Source organism: Falco peregrinus, chromosome 1, assembly GCF_023634155.1.
Source record: "Falco peregrinus isolate bFalPer1 chromosome 1, bFalPer1.pri, whole genome shotgun sequence".
NCBI lineage: Eukaryota > Metazoa > Chordata > Aves > Falconiformes > Falconidae > Falco > Falco peregrinus.
The window spans coordinates 75914412-75933732 of NC_073721.1; the positions used below are offsets into that span (position 1 = coordinate 75914412).

The 19321-nt window shown below is 34.7% G+C and overlaps 1 protein-coding gene across 1 annotated transcript in view; it reads left to right on the forward strand.

Moving 5' to 3' along the window:
• RYR3 (ryanodine receptor 3) overlaps nucleotides 1-19321 on the forward strand; it is a 233209-nt gene that overhangs the window by 204047 nt on the left and 9841 nt on the right. The window contains exons 82-95 of the mRNA XM_055811431.1: nucleotides 1404-1477; nucleotides 1720-1737; nucleotides 2233-2313; nucleotides 2718-2806; nucleotides 3200-3328; nucleotides 3704-3808; nucleotides 4895-4976; nucleotides 5314-6635; nucleotides 9345-9403; nucleotides 12003-12171; nucleotides 12822-12908; nucleotides 15221-15418; nucleotides 16016-16146; nucleotides 19080-19122. Coding sequence (XP_055667406.1) covers nucleotides 1404-1477; nucleotides 1720-1737; nucleotides 2233-2313; nucleotides 2718-2806; nucleotides 3200-3328; nucleotides 3704-3808; nucleotides 4895-4976; nucleotides 5314-6635; nucleotides 9345-9403; nucleotides 12003-12171; nucleotides 12822-12908; nucleotides 15221-15418; nucleotides 16016-16146; nucleotides 19080-19122 — 2587 coding nt within the window. The remainder of the gene's footprint in view (nucleotides 1-1403; nucleotides 1478-1719; nucleotides 1738-2232; nucleotides 2314-2717; nucleotides 2807-3199; nucleotides 3329-3703; nucleotides 3809-4894; nucleotides 4977-5313; nucleotides 6636-9344; nucleotides 9404-12002; nucleotides 12172-12821; nucleotides 12909-15220; nucleotides 15419-16015; nucleotides 16147-19079; nucleotides 19123-19321) is intronic.

A 19321-nucleotide genomic window follows, 5' to 3' on the forward strand; every position in this document is an offset into this window, starting at 1 on the left:
TGCCTTTGAAGGCTTAGTTTGGAGAGGCAGAAAAGTGAAATGTAATAGCTTCTTTACTAGTCCCAGATTCCTCAAGTTTTCTGTCTGGGTGTTCTAAGGATGGAGAAGAGCCATCACTGAAGAAGAGACATGCCAGTGGAGCTTTACTAGGCTTGCAGTTTCTGCACATCTCTGATGAGTTGCATAATCTCTGTTTCTGCATCTGAATTCTATGGATATGTATCAGGTTTTTTAGAGATGGCATGCGGCTGGTGAGACTACAGTAGTCCATTCACCTGATAAAACAGAAGTTCAAATCAGTTAAGGTAAAAGACTTCCATATAGATCATGGAAAACTGTTGGTGTTTCTGATTACTCCAGTAAACAATCACCATTTCTCAGCCTTATAAAGCAGCAGATGGGTTCTGAAGGAGTAGACTTGGAATTAGAAATGGAGAAGCTATATAAAGGCAGGAGAAAATGTGGAAGGAATGGAGGCCTGCACTGCAGAAATTATGGCTGAGTTGTTTCAACCTAATTAAAATACATCTGTCTTGTAATTTTTCCATTTATGTAAAACAATTTAGGAAGGACTTGCTCAAACAGGACCTGCAGTGATGATAGTACCAGTTGTGTATACATATCATTCGGGACTTCATTAAAAAAGTTTTTGATAAAATGACTTGAACACTGAAAAGAGAATGAAAATGATGTTTTAAAATTTGCTTTTGGTTTTAATGATGTCACTAGATAGTAGAATATGTGACTGCGCTGCTGTTTAACTGAAAAAAAAATATCAGATAATTGTAGAATTATATTTGGAATGCTATTCCATGTGCTGGGCTATGCCAAGTTAGCAAAAGAAAATTCAGATATCAGTATATTTTGACCTTGGAAGAGAAGAATCAATACCATGTATGTCTTCTGAATATGGAAACAGATTCTGTAAGTCTTCTGAATAGCATTATAGTGCATAATATATACAGTACAATGTAATAGAAATAATAGTAATAATTCAGTGGCAAACAGTGTGACTGAGAAATAACTGCAGTACTGTCCTATTGGTAGGCAGGTTTAAGTCAATATAAAGAGCAGTATTTCAGGTTCCTTTTCCAATTTTCATTTATGCATGCAACCATGAATGATGTTACTGGAAGTAAAGTTAGCTAAGTTAGGTAAGAGGCCTGATCTGAGACTCATTTCTGCTCCGAAATGGGCACTGGACCCTTATTGATACCAAACTCTGTTATTTAACATTCATGTTAAACAAAATATGAGGCAGTGCATGTCACAGTGGGTCAAAACCGGTTGTTGAAGCCCTCCAGAGATTTCCTAGAAGAAAATAATTTTCCGTGGTGTACTACAGTATTTTTTCCTGGTGTTTTTTTGTTTGTTTGTGTTTGGTTTTTTTCTCCCAATATAAGTGTTCTTGACTTGAATGCGTTTGAGAGACAAAATAAAGCAGAAGGCCTGGGAATGGTTACTGAAGAAGGAACTCGTAAGTACAATTAAATTGATTCCAGTAGTACTTAAAACATTGTATGTGCTTCCTTCTTTAACTAGAACTACTATTTACTATGGCTTAGGGTTTCTGTTGATAAATTTACTACAAGTAATTATAGCCTTTGAGTTCTGAATATGCTTTATATTTGCAAAATCTTTAGCAATAATTTTTAAGAAAAACACTGTAATTTCCAATATTCTTATCTTGTATTCTTGTTATTTTTCTTTGATTCACAGTCATCGTTCGTGAGCGTGGTATGTTTGGGTTTACAGTTTTTGATACTATTGTTGCAAAAATGTGTTGCAAATACAGAGAGAAGTCTTTCATTGCATCTTCCCAGATATCTTTAGGTTTAGCTTTCTGGTCTGCAGCAGGTTGTGTGTTTAGTTTGGATAAACAGTTTGATGCTTACTAAAGAAGTGTTATTCATATTTAAGGCATGATTTTAGTTGTGACTAACCATTTACTTAGTAGATATATATATCCTGTTGCTTTCTTTTTTTTTTCTCCCCCCCCTTATTTTTTTCTTTTTTAACCATGGATGCATTGGAGTGCTAAATATTTTGGCATTGCTTTTTCTGTCTCAGTTTTTCTTTTCATTATTAGTCTATTTCTTTAAATCGCTTTAATGCTTTTATAATACTGGGTTTTATTAGCATTCCAGTTTTAAAGGTTATTGTAAGATTATGTGTTTAGCATATTTATTCATAACGGTTGTCACATAATCATTGTATTTATATATTTTAAAGGTGAAAAAGTGTTGCAACATGATGAATTTACTCGAGATCTATTTAGATTTTTACAACTGCTCTGCGAAGGGCATAACAATGGTAAGTGAACTGATTTAACTTTGGGGAAAATGTGTGATCAGTCTGTTCTTAGAGTTGAATAGAACCAATTCTAATAATTTTTTTTCCCTCTAATTAATTTTGTTTTCTGAGGGGAAACTGGCATGCTAACAATTTGAGTTGCAGAATTCTATTTCAATTTTTGTCTTAATTTAATTTCATTTTTTATGCCAATCACTAATAGTAAAGCCTACTGCAAGTCATGTGGATAATAACTCTTCAATTGTATTTACATTGTAATCTATTGTAGCTCAATTTCCACCAAATAAGCATCTGTACTCAACAAGGTACTTAAAAAGAATGTATTCTCCATGTCTCCATGAAAATAACTTTGTATTTTTTATTCCTTTATACACTAACCAAGTACAAATCATTTCTTATTTCAGATTTTCAAAATTACCTACGTACTCAGATGGGCAACACCACAACAGTGAATATTATCATTAGTACAGTTGACTATCTCTTGCGTCTTCAGGTGAGAAGAAACAGGAAAATGGAGTATAACATAGTTGCCTTTCCTTCATTTCTATAAATTCACAGTTTATTGCAACCAAATGTAAAAATCCTCTCTTCAGGGATACCTACAACAAAAAATGCTGATATAATTTGTTTCACCTTTCCTTTTAAAATAGACAACCTTTCAGAAATCTGTGTGAAACCAGATGGTGGTTAATTTATTTCACTGTTTGCTTCTGCAGGGAGCATAGTTAGATAAAAATGCAAAAAGTTCTTGTCATGAGAAATAGACTGACACAGAAATACTAAATTTCATCCACTGATGATTCAATTTTTGGTGATACAAATGGAAGCAGTAAGTAACTGCATACAGAATCCAAAATTAGAAAATATAATGTTGTTTTTTTCTTAGGAATCAATCAGTGACTTCTATTGGTACTATTCAGGAAAGGATGTCATTGATGAATCAGGACAACGTAACTTTTCTAAAGCTTTGGCTGTCACCAAACAAATATTCAATTCCCTTACAGAATATATCCAGGTAAATAAAATGTTTTGCATAAGGTACTAACAGTGAAGTTCTATGATTACATGGCCTGATCATGTTCTATAATAAATTTATAAATACTTTGGCTTTATTTCTCTTTATTTTAGTAAAGTTACACTCGGTCAGCGATTCTATGTAAAGTTAATACTAAAATATGTGGATGGCTGCATATTTAACATGATATGATCTAGTATTTATGCACTAGATACCAAAGGGACCTTGTGAAGCTTTCTCAGGTAGCTTCATGGAAGCCTGAAGTTTCTTTTTTTTGTTTTTTCAGAGAGTAATCTTAGGAAAACAAGCTGGTTTACTTATTTTGGTTTATTTTATTTTATATAAATAAAACCTGTGGTTTTCTTTATTTTTTAGGGCCCTTGCATAGGTAATCAACAGAGTCTGGCTCACAGTAGGCTGTGGGATGCAGTTGTTGGCTTTCTTCATGTCTTTGCCAATATGCAGATGAAACTTTCACAGGTACGTTCAGTAGTCAAGTAATCCGTCTTTGCATATGTTTTTAAATTACAGTCAAGTGAATATTGAAAGCTGTAGAGCAGTTAATGTGCTGATATTAATTTGGTTGTGCATGGGCCTATTGTAATGTAGAAGTCCAAGACTGGATCTCAAGACCAGCATCTTCATATCACTCCTTTTAGCATTAGTCATCACTGTACACTCACCTTTTCTAATATCAACATAACTGCTTCCGACTCAATTATACCTTTCTGATAATGAAGCTGGCAATTTGGTCCCTTCCTCCCTGTTGCCAAAACCTGATGATCTGTCAGAGTGCAAGCACCATTAAAAGCATGGTTCCCATGCTACAGCTAAGTAGGGCAAGAGAAAAGTTGGGGAATATTTAAAGGGGGAAGGAATGTGACAGTCGGTCAACTTGCAGGGCATTGTGGAGTCCTACCCCTCTTCACAGTTTCAGGCTTCTATGTTCCTTTGCAACTTCTGCTTAATGTACCATACACTCAAGCTACTAGTCACTGCATGCAACAGTGCAGAGTCATTTCCTCACTTTTATTCAGCATCTCTGCTACTCTCTGACTTACTCATAAGATTTCTTCCCACCTTATGGAAGTATATAAAAATTTTGAGGATACTTAACAGGTTTTAGGTCCTTAATGTTAGTCACAAATCCATGTTAGACTAACTATGTTCTGTAGTTAAACCTAACAGTTTAAGCTAGTTCTGTTTGAGCTGTAATGGATTATGCCATTAAATATTCCCTGTGAGATGAGAAAGGATGGTTTCTTTCTGAGATCAATACTGCCAGATCTGTGGAGTAACCAATTTTGTGAGTTACTGTTGTCCCTTATTTGCACTTTGATACTTCTTAATACTTCATTATAGCTTATCTTTACTTTATGGTATTAATATTCAGCTGTAGCAAGTTACCCTTGTATTATAGAAGACTTCCGATAGTAATCATAATAAAATGACAATGAAATGTGCTGCATTTAGATGACCACCCTGAATACTGTTTTTCTTCCCAATTTATTTAGTTTTCCAGATAAATACAAATTAAAAACAACCTTATACTCCATTTTTTTTCAGGACTCTGCTCAGATTGAATTGCTTAAAGAACTGCTAGATCTGCTAAAGGATATGGTAGTGATGCTTTTGTCACTGCTTGAAGGTTGGACCTGTTTTTCTTTATGGTCAAATATGATTATCTCAGCTTGATAATGTAAAGTACAATAATTATGTTAAGCTTTCTAAATTGTTTTTAATTGCCTTTATCTAATGCCAGGAAAAAAACTATTTCGTATTTATTTAACAATTATTCTGGAATATACACAGTCATGAAGAAGAGAAAAACAGAAAAGAATTTATTTTTTTCATAGAAAAGCATGTTGAAAGAAAAATTACAAAGCTTTAAGAACATTTTTGCTCTGTTCTCAGCATAAATGTGTAATGTATTTATTTATAATGTGGCAATGCCAGATAACTTCCTGTTTTATCACACTACCTAGGTAACATTGTAAATGGAACTATTGGAAAACAAATGGTAGACACGCTTGTAGAATCATCTAGCAATGTAGAAATGATTTTGAAGTTCTTTGATATGTTCCTCAAGTTAAAAGATCTGACTAACTCAGATGCTTTCAAAGAGCATGACCCAGATGGTAAAGGCATCATTTCTAAGAAGGAATTTCAGAAATCAATGGAGGCTCAAAAACAGTACATACAGTCAGAGATTGAATTCCTGTTGTCCTGTGCAGAAGCTGATGAAAACGATATGTTTAACTATGTTGATTTTGTGGAAAGATTCCACGAACCTGCCAAAGACATTGGATTTAATGTAGCAGTATTGCTAACAAACCTTTCAGAGCACATGCCTAATGATTCACGCCTTCAGAGCTTACTTGAACCTGCAGAAAGTGTGCTTAATTACTTTGAACCATACCTTGGCCGCATTGAAATAATGGGTGGAGCCAAGAAAATAGAAAGAGTTTACTTTGAAATCAGTGAATCCAGTAGAACGCAGTGGGAGAAGCCACAGGTGAAGGAATCCAAAAGGCAGTTCATATTTGATGTTGTAAATGAAGGTGGAGAGCAAGAAAAAATGGAACTCTTTGTGAATTTCTGTGAAGACACGATATTTGAAATGCAGTTAGCATCTCAGATCTCTGAAACAGATTCATCTGAGAGGCCTGAGGAAGAGGAAGAGGCAGAGCCTTCTTACATAGTGGATATTGGAGATGATGAAGAAGAAAAGTCCCTGGAATCTGCTTCGGCTTTTGCAATGGCCTGTGTTGCAGTGAAGAAGAATGTTGCCAACTTTTTTAAAATGGTCACTGTGAAGAACCTAAGGAAACAATACAGGAAAATTAGAAAGATGACAGTAAAAGAGATGGTGAAAGTGTTTTTCTCCTTTTTCTGGTTCCTATTTGTAGGAATGTTCCAGCTGTTCTTTACTATAGTGTGGGGAATTTTCCAGATTCTTTGGAGTACTGTATTTGGGGGTGGCCTGGTTGAAGGAGCCAAAAACATTAAAGTTACTAAAATATTAGGGGACATGCCTGACCCAACGCAGTTTGGAATCCATGATGATGTTATGGAAGCAGAAAAAGCTGAAGGTGCTGAGCATGGCATCAGAGCTGAACTTGTGCAGTTTGTGAAGGGTGAAAAGGGAGAAACTGACATAATCTCAGACATTTTTGGCATTCATACAAAGAAAGAAGGTGGCTCAAAGCATGGTCATGATGCTGGACTTGGAGATATTGCAGAAATCCTTGGCACTGATATCCAGTCATCTTTGGAAAACACAGTTCGTAAGAAAAAAGGATTACAGGTATGTTAAAGAGAATTTGTATTTCTTTGCAGAAAATAATAGTATTACAGTACAAATATATTATTGAATTTTCTATTAGTAATTGACTTATTTGCCAGTTACCTGATTAATAAATGTTCTCGATGAGAACATACATTTTAATCTCTTAAAACAAACAGGAGAGTTTATGTGGTAGAAAAATTCAGCCCAGTGTGTTTAGATTTCTCTGCAGTAAATTGTTGTTATTGTTCATTTGGACTTTAATTAAAAACAAAAATTGCTAGCAGCTTTCTAGGCACAGTTCTTGCTTTAAATGGTTTACAGTCCTGTTTATTCTGCATACCCCATTTTTTCACAGTGTATTTCAATTACTTTTACAATCTACCTTCTCCATAATAAAGCCTTAGCATTGTAGTCTTTATTCTACATGCTTTACTGATCACATACAATAAAATAAGTTTTTTTCCTATTGTTTGAAATAATTTTGCCTGAATTTATTTGTACTTTAAAGGTTATCATATAATCATTCTTTACTTTTATACTGTTTTATGAATGATACATTGTTCCACTCAGCTCAGTGAAATATGATTTATCATTCTGTTTAAAAATTGATGGAACTAAATGTCAAAATCCAAATGTATTTGTCATATTTGGAAGGCGTTACGTTTCACTCTACACTTCAGATCTGTTTCTGCTTGTTATTCAAATACATCTTTCCTCTCCTCATTAATCCACATCTTTATGGTATGTTTTCCAGATACTTTCAAGATAAACCTCCATTGTACATCTTCTTAATTCATTATTTCCTCTTCATTCAATGTTTTTCTCCAAGATTTGTTTATTGCCTAGATGAAATTATATTTTTCCTTTTATTTATTTTATTTATTAATTCATTTTTATGTGCATACTTTAAAATGACAGTCTTTTAAAATCCTGTCTCATTTAGCATAAGCATAAATGTATTATGGTTGGCATTTAAAAGTTCTATTTTAATTTAAGGATCTGAGCAGATATGTGTAAATATTTTAGAATTTTCCTTGCTTCACTTTGATTTATAAATTTCTCAAATTTGTAACTATTGATAAGAATGTAGATACTTTGAGTCATTACTGTAAGGTCAGCTATGCAATTTATCCATCTTTTACCTTTAATATGATATCTAGTGAAATTTGCTAAAATAGTGCTTAATTCTATATTACATAAATTAATATTCACATTATTTATATGAATGGCTCAAGTAAACCAGTTAGAGCACTGGATATAACTATTCAGTAGAGCTCAAAGCAGAAATAACAATGCAAGAAACAAAAATTCCCTTCAGGAAGTTACTATCAAAACTCAATATAGAACAAATTTTGCATATGGAATTAAGTAGGTTAAGGCTCATCAGCCTGGAAAGGACACAACTGAAACTTATGATAGAGGGATGGAGAGGGTGGGGATTTACTCTTTCTTCCCCCACCCTACCCCTTAGAAGAACTAGGCAGAGAACAAATGATCTCTGAATTACTCTCCACCAGCTTGAGCTCTTAGGGGAAGCTTTTTGTGGAAGAGTTACACAAGCTTCCATCATGTGTACTAGATGAAGCTCCTTCCATCACCTGTACTAGATGAGGTTCCACAGATAAGAGGTGAGATAAGTAAGACAAGATCAATTTAGTAAATTCTTTCATAAATTCTTTCACTACTTATGTGTGAGAGAGAGGCATCCAGGTGAGTATTAGGGGAAAATTTAGATACCTGTAAATATTCACCAGAAAGGTAGGAGAATACATTGACAGACAATTTGGGTCTGAAGTACTTGAGAGAATACAGAAGAGGGTAAAGAGCTAACACAGGATTTTGCAAAAGTGAATGGTAACAAATTTATGCACTATAGATTCCTTTGTGAATCTAGGACTTCAGAGCCTGCATCTCTGATTTCCAGTGAAGTTTAGATACTGAAACTGCATTTGAAAAGAATTTAATTTGGTCTTGCAACACTGAGCCTAAAGGTGTTTGAAATCCCAGCGCTTGCTTTTTTGCTGCAGTTAGCCATCTGTAAAATTGTATATTCTTTCTTCCTTACCTCAAGGGAATGCTGTAAACACATACTTAGATGGTTGTGAGGTATGCCAGTGGAGGTTTAATGAACCATCAACCCACCTACAATAAATAGTTTGAAGAAAACTTTGCATAAGTAAAAGTTATTTAAATATTTGCCTGTTTTCAATTGCATCAGTTGATCTTGACAAAGTAATTGGGTTTTATAATATCTGATAATTACATAGAACTTTTTCAGATTTTTGATGCTATTATTGGTATATTATTCCTCGTTTCATATTTAGCATGAGGCAAACTGATGCTCATTTTCCACATAATCAGTAACTGCACTGAGTCTTTGTGAGTGACTTTTGTATTAGGGTATGAACTGGATGTAGTTACCTTCATCCTCAACTGGTCACATTATCTGTCTGATGTATAATTACTTAAGTTTTTTTAGGTAGCTGGGCTAATTAATGTGTTGATAACATTATACTGACAAAGGCTAGCAGAAGAATTTATGCAGTTTTCACTGCTGAAATCTAGTCTGAGCTGTCTATTTTAAAAAATCTAACACTTTAAAAGTGCAAAGTGGTATAAAAAATACACTGTGGTAATTATGTTATTTGTTTCTCAGAAAGCAGTAACTAATGTTACCAAAATTTTATTTGAATAGATCCATTTTGAGAGTTAAAATCCTTTTTGCAGATATCTGAAATTGCAAAAGAAGCTGAAACAGAAAGAAAAGCCGAAGCTGAGAAGGCAGAGTAAGTTATTTTTACATGGTTCCCGTTTAATTCCTTGCTACTTTCTATTGCTAGATAATTGGCCAGAAAGAATCCAAGCAATGCTCAGTATGCAAAGCACTTTATGTACGCTGTGTCTCATCGGTATTTTGAAGAGCAATGCAGTCCCTAGGAGGTGGCAAACAATCTCAGTGGGCAACGTAATGTCAATATGATTTTTGTGGCCCTTGACAATTCTGCATATATAAATCTGTGGGTATTATCTTTTTACAAATTCCCATAACTACTTTTACAAATGAGCATCAGTTTTGAAAAAAACTCTGCAACTTGTCGTTACTGCTATTTACACTTTCCCTACCTACCCACTGTAATTTTCAGGCAACAACAGTCAATCAACGAAACACAAGATTTGACTAACCCAGCAATTTTATTATTGCTGTTTTATCTGTTCTCAATTTGCAAACGTGACAGAAGATATATTCCTTTGTCCATTCATCCTACATACGACTGCCTTATAAATAACTTCTAAAATGCTTATCATGCTTTAACAGTATGCTGCTTTTAAGAGGTATGCTGTCTTTCTGGACCTGCAGCCACATTGTAGGCTTGCAGCCTGATGAATGCTCTTAAAATATTTGTAGACATACACAAAAGATCTCCTACCTATTCTTACATATTCAAAAGCTATACATCATTTTTCTCTTTCTTTTCTATTTTTCTTCATGTTTAAAATGTTTACTTTAGCCTCATCAATCTTTCTCCTCTTATCTGCCAAAGTTGATGTTTTTTCAGTGTGCCACTGAGGGCAATATTTTAGGATCAGATACACTTTCCATAGCTTGTCTGAAAAGCATCCTTTTTTCCCCCATCTGTAGATATATATGTTTATATGTGTATATGTGTGCATACATGTATATATGTATGTCTTACATGGACAAGAATGTGTACACATACATACGCTTACACATGTGTGCATTTAAATGTGGTTTTTGGGGGGGCTGGGGTATCTTACCTGATTAAAGTATGCCATCAACGCTATGATGGTTCAATATATTTTCTTTTACTATCTGTTACCTTACAGGCTGTATCTAACATATTTCTTCAGTTAAAAAGTCCCCTTCTTGCATTTAATTGCCACAGAATTGTTTCAATATGATTTCTCTCTCTTTACAATCCCTGCAGGGATGTTAAGCATGTTATTTTCATTGTTTAGAGCACTTCTGGTAATTAAAAATATATGGGGGTTTTATTGGTACCATGTATCCAAAGAACCTGTTGATGAGTGTTACTCAGTATGAAGACAGTGACTCCAAAATAAGCAGTTTCAGAAATTGTTGTTCTATCTAGACCATGTTTCAGCGTTTATTATTATATACATGTTATATACATTATATATACATGTTACTATTTAGTTGGTTAACATAGTGATTAGTCAAATGGCCTCTTAAAAATTTTGCTAAATCTTGTCACTGCTGGGCTTTTTTCTTTGTTGACTGATTTTGGTCCTCTGATTTTGACACTAGTTAGCATATCACCAGTGCTTCAGAGGCAATTTACACATACCCAGGAGTTTGCCCAAAATCTCCCGTGCCAGTCTTTTTTTATTTTAGGATTTTTCACCTTTTATTTTCCATGAAAATGAGCTCTTTCTACCTATATTATTTTATTGGACTTATTTTCCCTATTCCCTGTTGTCTTTTGTCTACCACGCGTAATTCTCCTCTCAAGTACTTTAGCAGCATATTCAAACTGCCCTCAGTTTAAAAATTTGAGTTCAAATGGCTTACGTTTCTGAGGCTGACACTTGGACATTTTTTATGTAGAAGATAAACACATTCTTAGACGCCCATCATATGATTCCTACTGCAGTAGTAGTGTGACAGTGAACCACATACTGCGTTTCTTTATCCTCATACCTAAAGCTTTCAGCCATCTCAGTGCCTGAACATTCTTTTACATATATGCAAATTCAGCTTTTCTTTTTTAGTTTAGTAACTAGATTCCCCTATTACTACATACAGTCTTGATACTTAATTTTCATAATGGCAGTTCAGGGGTGCAGAAGGAATGATTTGTCACCTTCTACATATGTTGTAAGTTGCGACCCTCTGAAGCAAACTTCCTTGTTATCACTTATTCATCCCTGTAACCACAGTGATTGCCTTGACAAAAATGAATTCATTTTATCATACTGTTATTCAAGAATGGTACTGTGTACCAAATCCCAAAAGCTTTATTTCTCTTCTTCAACCCCAGGCTTAAGTAAGTACATGTAAACTCTTAAAATTATTTTGCCTGTATTGAGTATATATGTACATCACTGGTTTTGGCAAACTATCAACTTCACGCTTGGTGCAGTAACTTCTGCCTGTTTTTTTTTTGCTTTTTATCCTTTTGATGTCCCTTCAACAACCCTATTCTCACATAACATTTGAAACTAAGGTCACTTTTTTCACTCTGGGTTTACTGTTTACCTCAAGTCTACTTACAGTTATTTTTCTCCCCGTGTCAAAACTAACTTTCAAAGCCAAACTTTCTGAATTAGAATTCCTTTTAAATTAATGCATTTACAATACAGAAGTTTGGGTAGGTATTTTTGTTTAGATAACCTTTCTTCTAGCATGGAAGATGGTGAGAAACAAGATAAAGCAAAGGAAGTACAATCTGAGCAGCTAGAAGAGGGAAAAATGAAGAAAAAGAAGCGAAGGCATGGACAAAAAATTGAGAAACCAGAGGCTGTTATGGCTAACTTCTTCAAAGCTTTGGAAATTTATCAAACAAAAATGCTTGTAAGTTTTTCATAAATTCTTTTAGTCACTAATTTTTTATTTATGTAATATAGAACACTTGATATTGAAGGGAGAAATGTCATCATAAAAGGAATACTGGCATGAGTTTTCAAATGACTAGCTGTATTCAGTCTTTTGTGATTTTTATAATACTTCAGAGTCATATAAATAGTGTTTTGTGTTTGTAATTTCTCCTGGTTTGGTCTAAGAGGACAGAAAATAACCACTTGAATTCCTTGTTAGGAGCTCCCTATCTTCCATAATCTAAATTCTAGAACCTGCAATTCTATTGTATGTAATATTTTTCTTTGTTCTTAAAAATAGCAAGTTATGAACTCTCGGAAACAGTTTATTTCCAAAGCAGTTTATTCCACTATTCGAGCATTTCTTTTCCAGAATTCCTTCTAGAAAGTTTTTCTTAATATTCTGTTTCAGCCTTCCCTGTTGCAATTTTAAGCCCATCATTTCTAATCCCGCTTATCATGAAATGGGGGAATAGGATGCCAAGAAATGCCTATGCTTATTATAAATATGAAGGCAACACAATTATGTATTTACTTAGAAAATTTGCTGGCTACTATTCTTACCTTGATATTAGCTACAAGCCACCTCTAACTTTTTCTTATATATGTATTTTTTTTTACTTTCAGCATTACTTGGCAAGAAATTTTTATAACTTAAGGTTTCTTGCTCTATTTGTTGCATTTGCCATCAACTTTATTCTTCTATTTTACAAGGTAAGATTATGCATTGTTCTTTAAATATTTTTTGTTATTTTCAGAGGAATAGTTGATGATGGTTGCAAGGGTTGTTTAATAAAGCCTGTATATTACAAGCCCTTCAAACATGAATTAAAGCATTTAGATATGAAGTAGTTAAAATAGTATTTTAGAATTTGTTACTAAAATTTGGATATTAAACCTATTCTGTTTTTATTTTACTCAGGCTGAATGAAAAAACATTTGTTTCATTCATGCTTTATAGTTCAGCTTTTGTTTCCAGACATTTTTTCATTTACTCAGGTTATTCTGTTATTGTTTGGATTGTTAATCTCGTCATGGCAAATATCTCTGACTAAACTCGAATGTCAAAACTGTTGCTTTTTTGTCTCTCATTTGTTTTAAAGATACTCAGAGACTTAAGTTCATCCGATTATTCTCAATTATTGTATTTCTTCTTTTTCTAAAGTACCCTACTAACTACATTCAATTTTGACTGGGAAAAAAATTATACGTAATTTCAGAATTAGATTAATGTCTCAATTTAACTAGATGAGCTCGTATGTTTTAGTTGTACTTATTTTGTTGTTTGGTTGGGGTTTTTTAATGCCCTTGAGGTCTGGGGTTTGGCATTTTGGGCATGTGTGCTTGCTTTATTTGATTTCTTTTTTTGTATCTTTTCATGAATTTAGTAATCCCCAATGAACATCAAATGCATATTTCTTCCCATTCTATGCTTTCACGTAAGAGTGTTAATTCAGTTTTCATACTTTTTTGCTCCATTTTCTTTGTTGTCATTGCCAATATGGTTGTTAGTGGCTGTTGTGATGAAGGTATTTCTATACTGGGATTAGGACTTTTAGTGATTCATATGAGCAGGCAGAAGAAAAACAAGCAAGAGAAGCCTTTTCACAGTAGGCTAGAGTTCTTTTTTTTGTATCAAGGTTATACATCCATACTTTAAACTTAATCTTAAGATTTTACCTGCATCTAATGAGTTGTTTCAGGTTCTGGTGTATAACAAAGTAGAACATCTTGAGCAGCCTTCACTAATCTTACTCCTGAATCTTCACAACCTCTATCCGTGAAAGGTAGAATTCACTGATGAGAACTCCCATCCATACAAGCCTGATTTGTTTTCCTTTCCTTACAGATTTGAAGTCCATAAGAAAAGTCCTTATTTATCTTTATCCTGGAATCCAGCCCTTTTGATTTTCTCCTTCTAGATATAGGGTGCAAGCTGCAATAAGCTGATGAATCTTGTGTTTTCCAGTAGTACATTTTCTAGTTTTGTTTTTTGCAAACAAAAACTTCATAGAAGACAAAAGCAGCTGGCTGAACATTCAGTCTAGAAGTAACTAAATCCTGATTTCAGGTATCTTGAAAAGCAACACCTACAACACAGTTATAGTCTTGGAGACAGGGCAGGTAAAGATACAAAAGGCTCTTGAAAACTGGGTAGAATGTATGTGCACCATTCCAGGAGAAACACCATCAGGACTATTTAAGGCTCCCTTCTTGCCTCTTTCTTTCCATCCCATATGGTTAGAGAAGACAGACTTCAAAGGTATATGCAATACGTATTTGTGTATGCCAGTCCTTTTCTCCCCTCTCTCTTCTGCTTTTCATTGAGTCTTGTGCATCAGCCAAGTTTGTGTTTATCAGTACAAGTCCATCTGTCATAGATAGGAAAAGGTCAGTGGGAGCCACACAGGAGACTGTTCAGGGAGACTGAACAGGACTTCACCTTTCAGATGAAGTTGTCAAAAGAAGGGCATTTATGGCTTTTATTTTAAAGTCACTGGAAGAATTTAGGGTAGTGTGTCAGCTTTATGGCTTGGGGTATTTCTGAAATACTGATTAAATACTGTATTAATTTGTAAGCTGTAAACTAAGTCATGAAAAAAAATTTATGGACAAGGTACAAGTTGGTATCTTAAGAATATTGTTTCTTTCTAGACTCTAGTAATCAGGAACAACATAGATTACAAAACAAACCCTAAATTCAGGCATATTATTAGATAACCCTGTCATTGCTTGGATCTTCCAAGAAATCATTTCTGCATAACTTCTTCATTGTTTGTTTTGGTTTTGTTATGGCACTGTTAAAGGAGATACTTGTAAATTGTCATATGCGTGCACTTGCTTTTTCTAGATTCCCTCTTCAGTGACATGAGATGATGTGGAGACTTCTGCTGTGAAAAAGGACATTACTGTTCAAAGCTAATGCTGTATCATCTTCCCATGAGCAGGCTTTGTCATTTGTCATTATAGTAAAGAAAAAGCTTTTAAGTTTATTGTGTGTTTTCAGTGTGCTTGCATTTTCTTAGGTGACAGAAGAGCCACTTGATGAAGCAGAAGACGACTCTAATCTCTGGAACTCTTTTGATGAAGAGGAAGAGGAGGAGGGCATGGTATTTTTTGTTTTAGAAGAAGGCACAGGTTACATGGCACCTGCTCTCAGAGCACTGGCAGTTATTCATACTATCATCTCCTTTGTCTGTGTGATTGGATACTATTGCCTAAAGGCAAGTTCTGCATCTTATTACTAATCTATTACTTGTTAACGAACATCAGCTATGTCCCAGAGTGATTTTTGGAGGCAATACTGAAATACCTATTTGTACCTAGTTGCTTACAAATTCTCACTATTCAATATGTAGATGTTTTCCTCATGTTTCCTCTTGCAGAGATGGAGTTAACATTCTTCTTTGTGTGTGTTTTGGATTTGTGGTTATAATGGTATTGGTATACACCCACTTTTGGTTATTGCTGAACAGTTCTTGCAAAGTGTGGAGGCTTTTTCTTTGCTCTGCCTACTCTGCATCTCCCAGAGAGTACGTTGGGAGGGGGCATGGCTATGACAGCTGACCTGAACAGACCAAAGGGATATTCCATACCGTTTAATGTCATGCTCAGCAATAAAAACTGGGGCAGGGAGGGGGCAGGGCTTGACTTCCAGGGAGGTCATTGCTGACATTGGCTAGGCATTGATCTGCTTGGGGGTGGTGCTAGTGTGATGATTGGTCTTATATATTATAAAGAGCACTTAACACTGCAGGTGGATATCATGGTTTCTAAAAATATATAAACTATCACAAAGATGTCCATGGTCATTTTCATAGGTCCCTCTGGTTGTATTCAAGAGAGAAAAGGAGGTAGCTAGAAAGCTAGAATTTGACGGGCTATACATAACTGAACAGCCATCTGAAGATGATATTAAAGGACAATGGGATCGCCTGGTTATAAATACTCCGTATGTAAAATTAAATGATTATATGTAAACTGTTCATAAATATTATAGTTCATTAAGCCACTGATCTAGAGCCTTCCCTGCCCACCTGCCACCTAGTTTGTCTAAAACAAAGGCATTTTTCACCTTATGTTGGATGCTACAGTATTAGATTCTAATGTGAAATCCTGTATAATCTATTTTCTAAAAACGATCGTAACATGTATATTCCACCTCCTTTTTGTTTTTCTAGGCTTTGCAAGGATTGTGCGTGTTACCTCACAAGCTCTCTCCAAGACATTTCACATATTAGTCACTATTGAGAAAGTTTTAGAAAGATAACTTCCATCCTTTTCAGTGACTCTGTTTCACATTCATATTGTATAGCAGTATTCTCCTGCTTTTCTATCCCACTCCTAACAAAATTTGTGTATGACAAGAGAAGCAAACCCAGTGTAAAATAGCAATCCCAGAATTTGAGTAAATCTGACAAGAATTGCTGTCAGGTCGTATGCATTAGCAAAAACTGCAGGAGTCATACACTGATTCTAGGGGACTCACCTGCTGTTCTGTGAGTGAATGACACAAGTGTAGGCAAGAAACAGAAAAAAACATCAGTAGGCTGTGGCAGTCTGTAAGAGTGACACTAAGAAATACAGCAAATCAACTCTCCTCTCTTGAAAAAAATGGTTTGTCTACAGGGTATTTTTCAGAATTTACTCTTTCAAAACTACTAGAATCACGTTTTGGTACTAGTATGCCTAGGCTTAGATTCCTGTCTTTCCCTAATGGTATCATTACAAAGCCACAAAGTAATTGTGGCTAGTATGCAGGTGTAAATAAGTATTTGATAAAAACAAGACAGAAAAAGTAATCAACTAAATGCATCAGAGTAACAATATGCTGCAAAATACTCAAATTTCTATCTTATCAGTGATACTCAATTTTTGTACGTTATAAATAGTACCCTTAGTAATTTTCATTGAAACTAGAATGTCTAAAATATTGGAAATTCTTGAATGCTTTTTTTCCTACACTTGAAATCTAAGGATTTTCCTTAATTTCAGTAAGAAATACAGACTAGCAACTTGTTGAAGTTAGAAGAGAGGGTAACTGGGAAACTGGAGACCTTGTTTGATTTCCAACCTGTTTCTTTAACTGTTCGTAGCAGATAGTAAGCTATCTAGATATCAAGTAAGTTTATGGTCAGCAAAAACAAGCATGAATTAATGAGATACATTGTTAGCTTTTCCCATATGACATGCTGTACAGCCTGTTCTCAGCATGTTGCACTATCTACTGAGGTTGAATAAAAGATTAAAGCTAATTTAAGCAGACTGCTCCTTCCCTCTGATGTGAACTGACTTTTGAGGTTTAGTGCAGGTATTGTACCATCAGTATAACCACCGCTGGAGGATATCCAGCGCTGTTTATATACTGAAGTGCTTTCTATAAGTGGGGGGGAGGGGTGGGGGGAAGTAATTGAAAAGGCAAAAGAGGTACCCTGATAAATGTAGCACCATTAGATGTTTGTAGTAAAAGAGATAGACACAAACTGGCTACATTAGAGACATACTTTGCTTAAAAGTCTGAGAAATCCAGGAAAGAAATAATACACAGCATTGGACCAGTATGTACCAGCTGAGTTACTGGAACTATTTGCTTTTATCTGGAGTAATTTCATTCAGAAAAATCAAAAAGTCAAGCACTTACTTAATAGTAGTTGGAAAGTTTGCCTCATATTCCAGGAGAACAGTGTTCTGGAATCTCATTCTTCTGATGTTAACATTTGCTTTATTTTACCAATACTGTCCTGTAGTTCAAGCAGTTCTTTTTCTTTTTTACCTTCCTGTGTATTTGCTCAACTCCATGTTACATCCAGGAAATGGGGAGAGAAAAACCTTAAATTTTGTAGTGTTTCCTGCTAATTGGCATTCTTCAAAACTGATATAATATACAGTAAGACCATCAGAACCAGGAATTCCTGGGCACTGCTGTTTATAAGACAGTTCAAGAACCATATTTCATATGATCAAGTTGAAGATCAGGGAAACATCACTGATAAGAGAGAACACTTTTTTTTTTTTCTTGCAGGTCAAAGCTGATGTATTTCCTAGTGTCTGTTCTAAGATCTCCCCTGGATAAAACCAGCTGCTTAATAAAATATCATGGTTGCTCACAACTCTCAAGAAAAGCAGGGAAATTTCTATAAAAGATACCTTGAGACCTCTTCAATATTTAAGATCTACTGCTCAGAGACAGATGATGCAAAATGCTTTTTAGTGGAACTGTCTTGCAGCTTTAGAATTATTTACCTTGTTCTGGGCTTTCAGATCTAGTAACAACAATATTACACACCTGAGGACAAGACTACCACTAACCTCTGTTTTTGTTGAATTATCTTTGCAATTTTCTGGTGGTATTATTATTATTTTATTTTATTATTATTGTATTTTTTTAAAAAAATTATATTTGGCAAACTGTGCACTCGTTCCCAAGAGTTCAGTCTCTATTTGAAATGTAATCCAGTGAACTTAGAAATTATTTATGCTACAAGACTCCTGTTTTCCTCTGAAGTTCATTGTCCATATTGATTTTATAGTTAGGAGCAATACAATATTTAGGAGATGAATGATATTACAGTAACTACCCTGCTATTATTGAGTTGTTAGGGTCATTAGGTGATAATATCTAGCCTGCTGTCCTTTTGTAGCCAGTCATGTTTGTGGACGTGAAAAGAAAAGGGGGGGGGGGGGGGGAAGATGATATTGCAGCAAATGATTAATAACATGAAAAGAAACTGTTGTCATAATTCAAAGTTCAGTGTGTGAGTGAATAAAATTGTACCAGAATCTGCAGTGCTCAAGGAACATGGTGTTTTCTTTTTGGGGGGTGGTTTTTTTTTCTTTCTACTAACAAGTTAAATAACTTGAAATATCTTTGCCTTATCTATGTAGGTCCTTTCCTAACAATTACTGGGACAAATTTGTAAAACGGAAGGTAGGCTTTTTATATTTCTATTATGTTAGTCATAGCAATAATCTGTTCTTCAGTTAATTTGGGTATCTACGTGTAATACATATTTCTGTACACAAGAATATACAAACAGTTCAGAATTGAAACTTCTTTTATGGAAGTCATTGTTGTGGTAAGTGTCTCGGTGAACAGGCAGCTGCAGTGTAGGCGGGAGGAGGGAGGA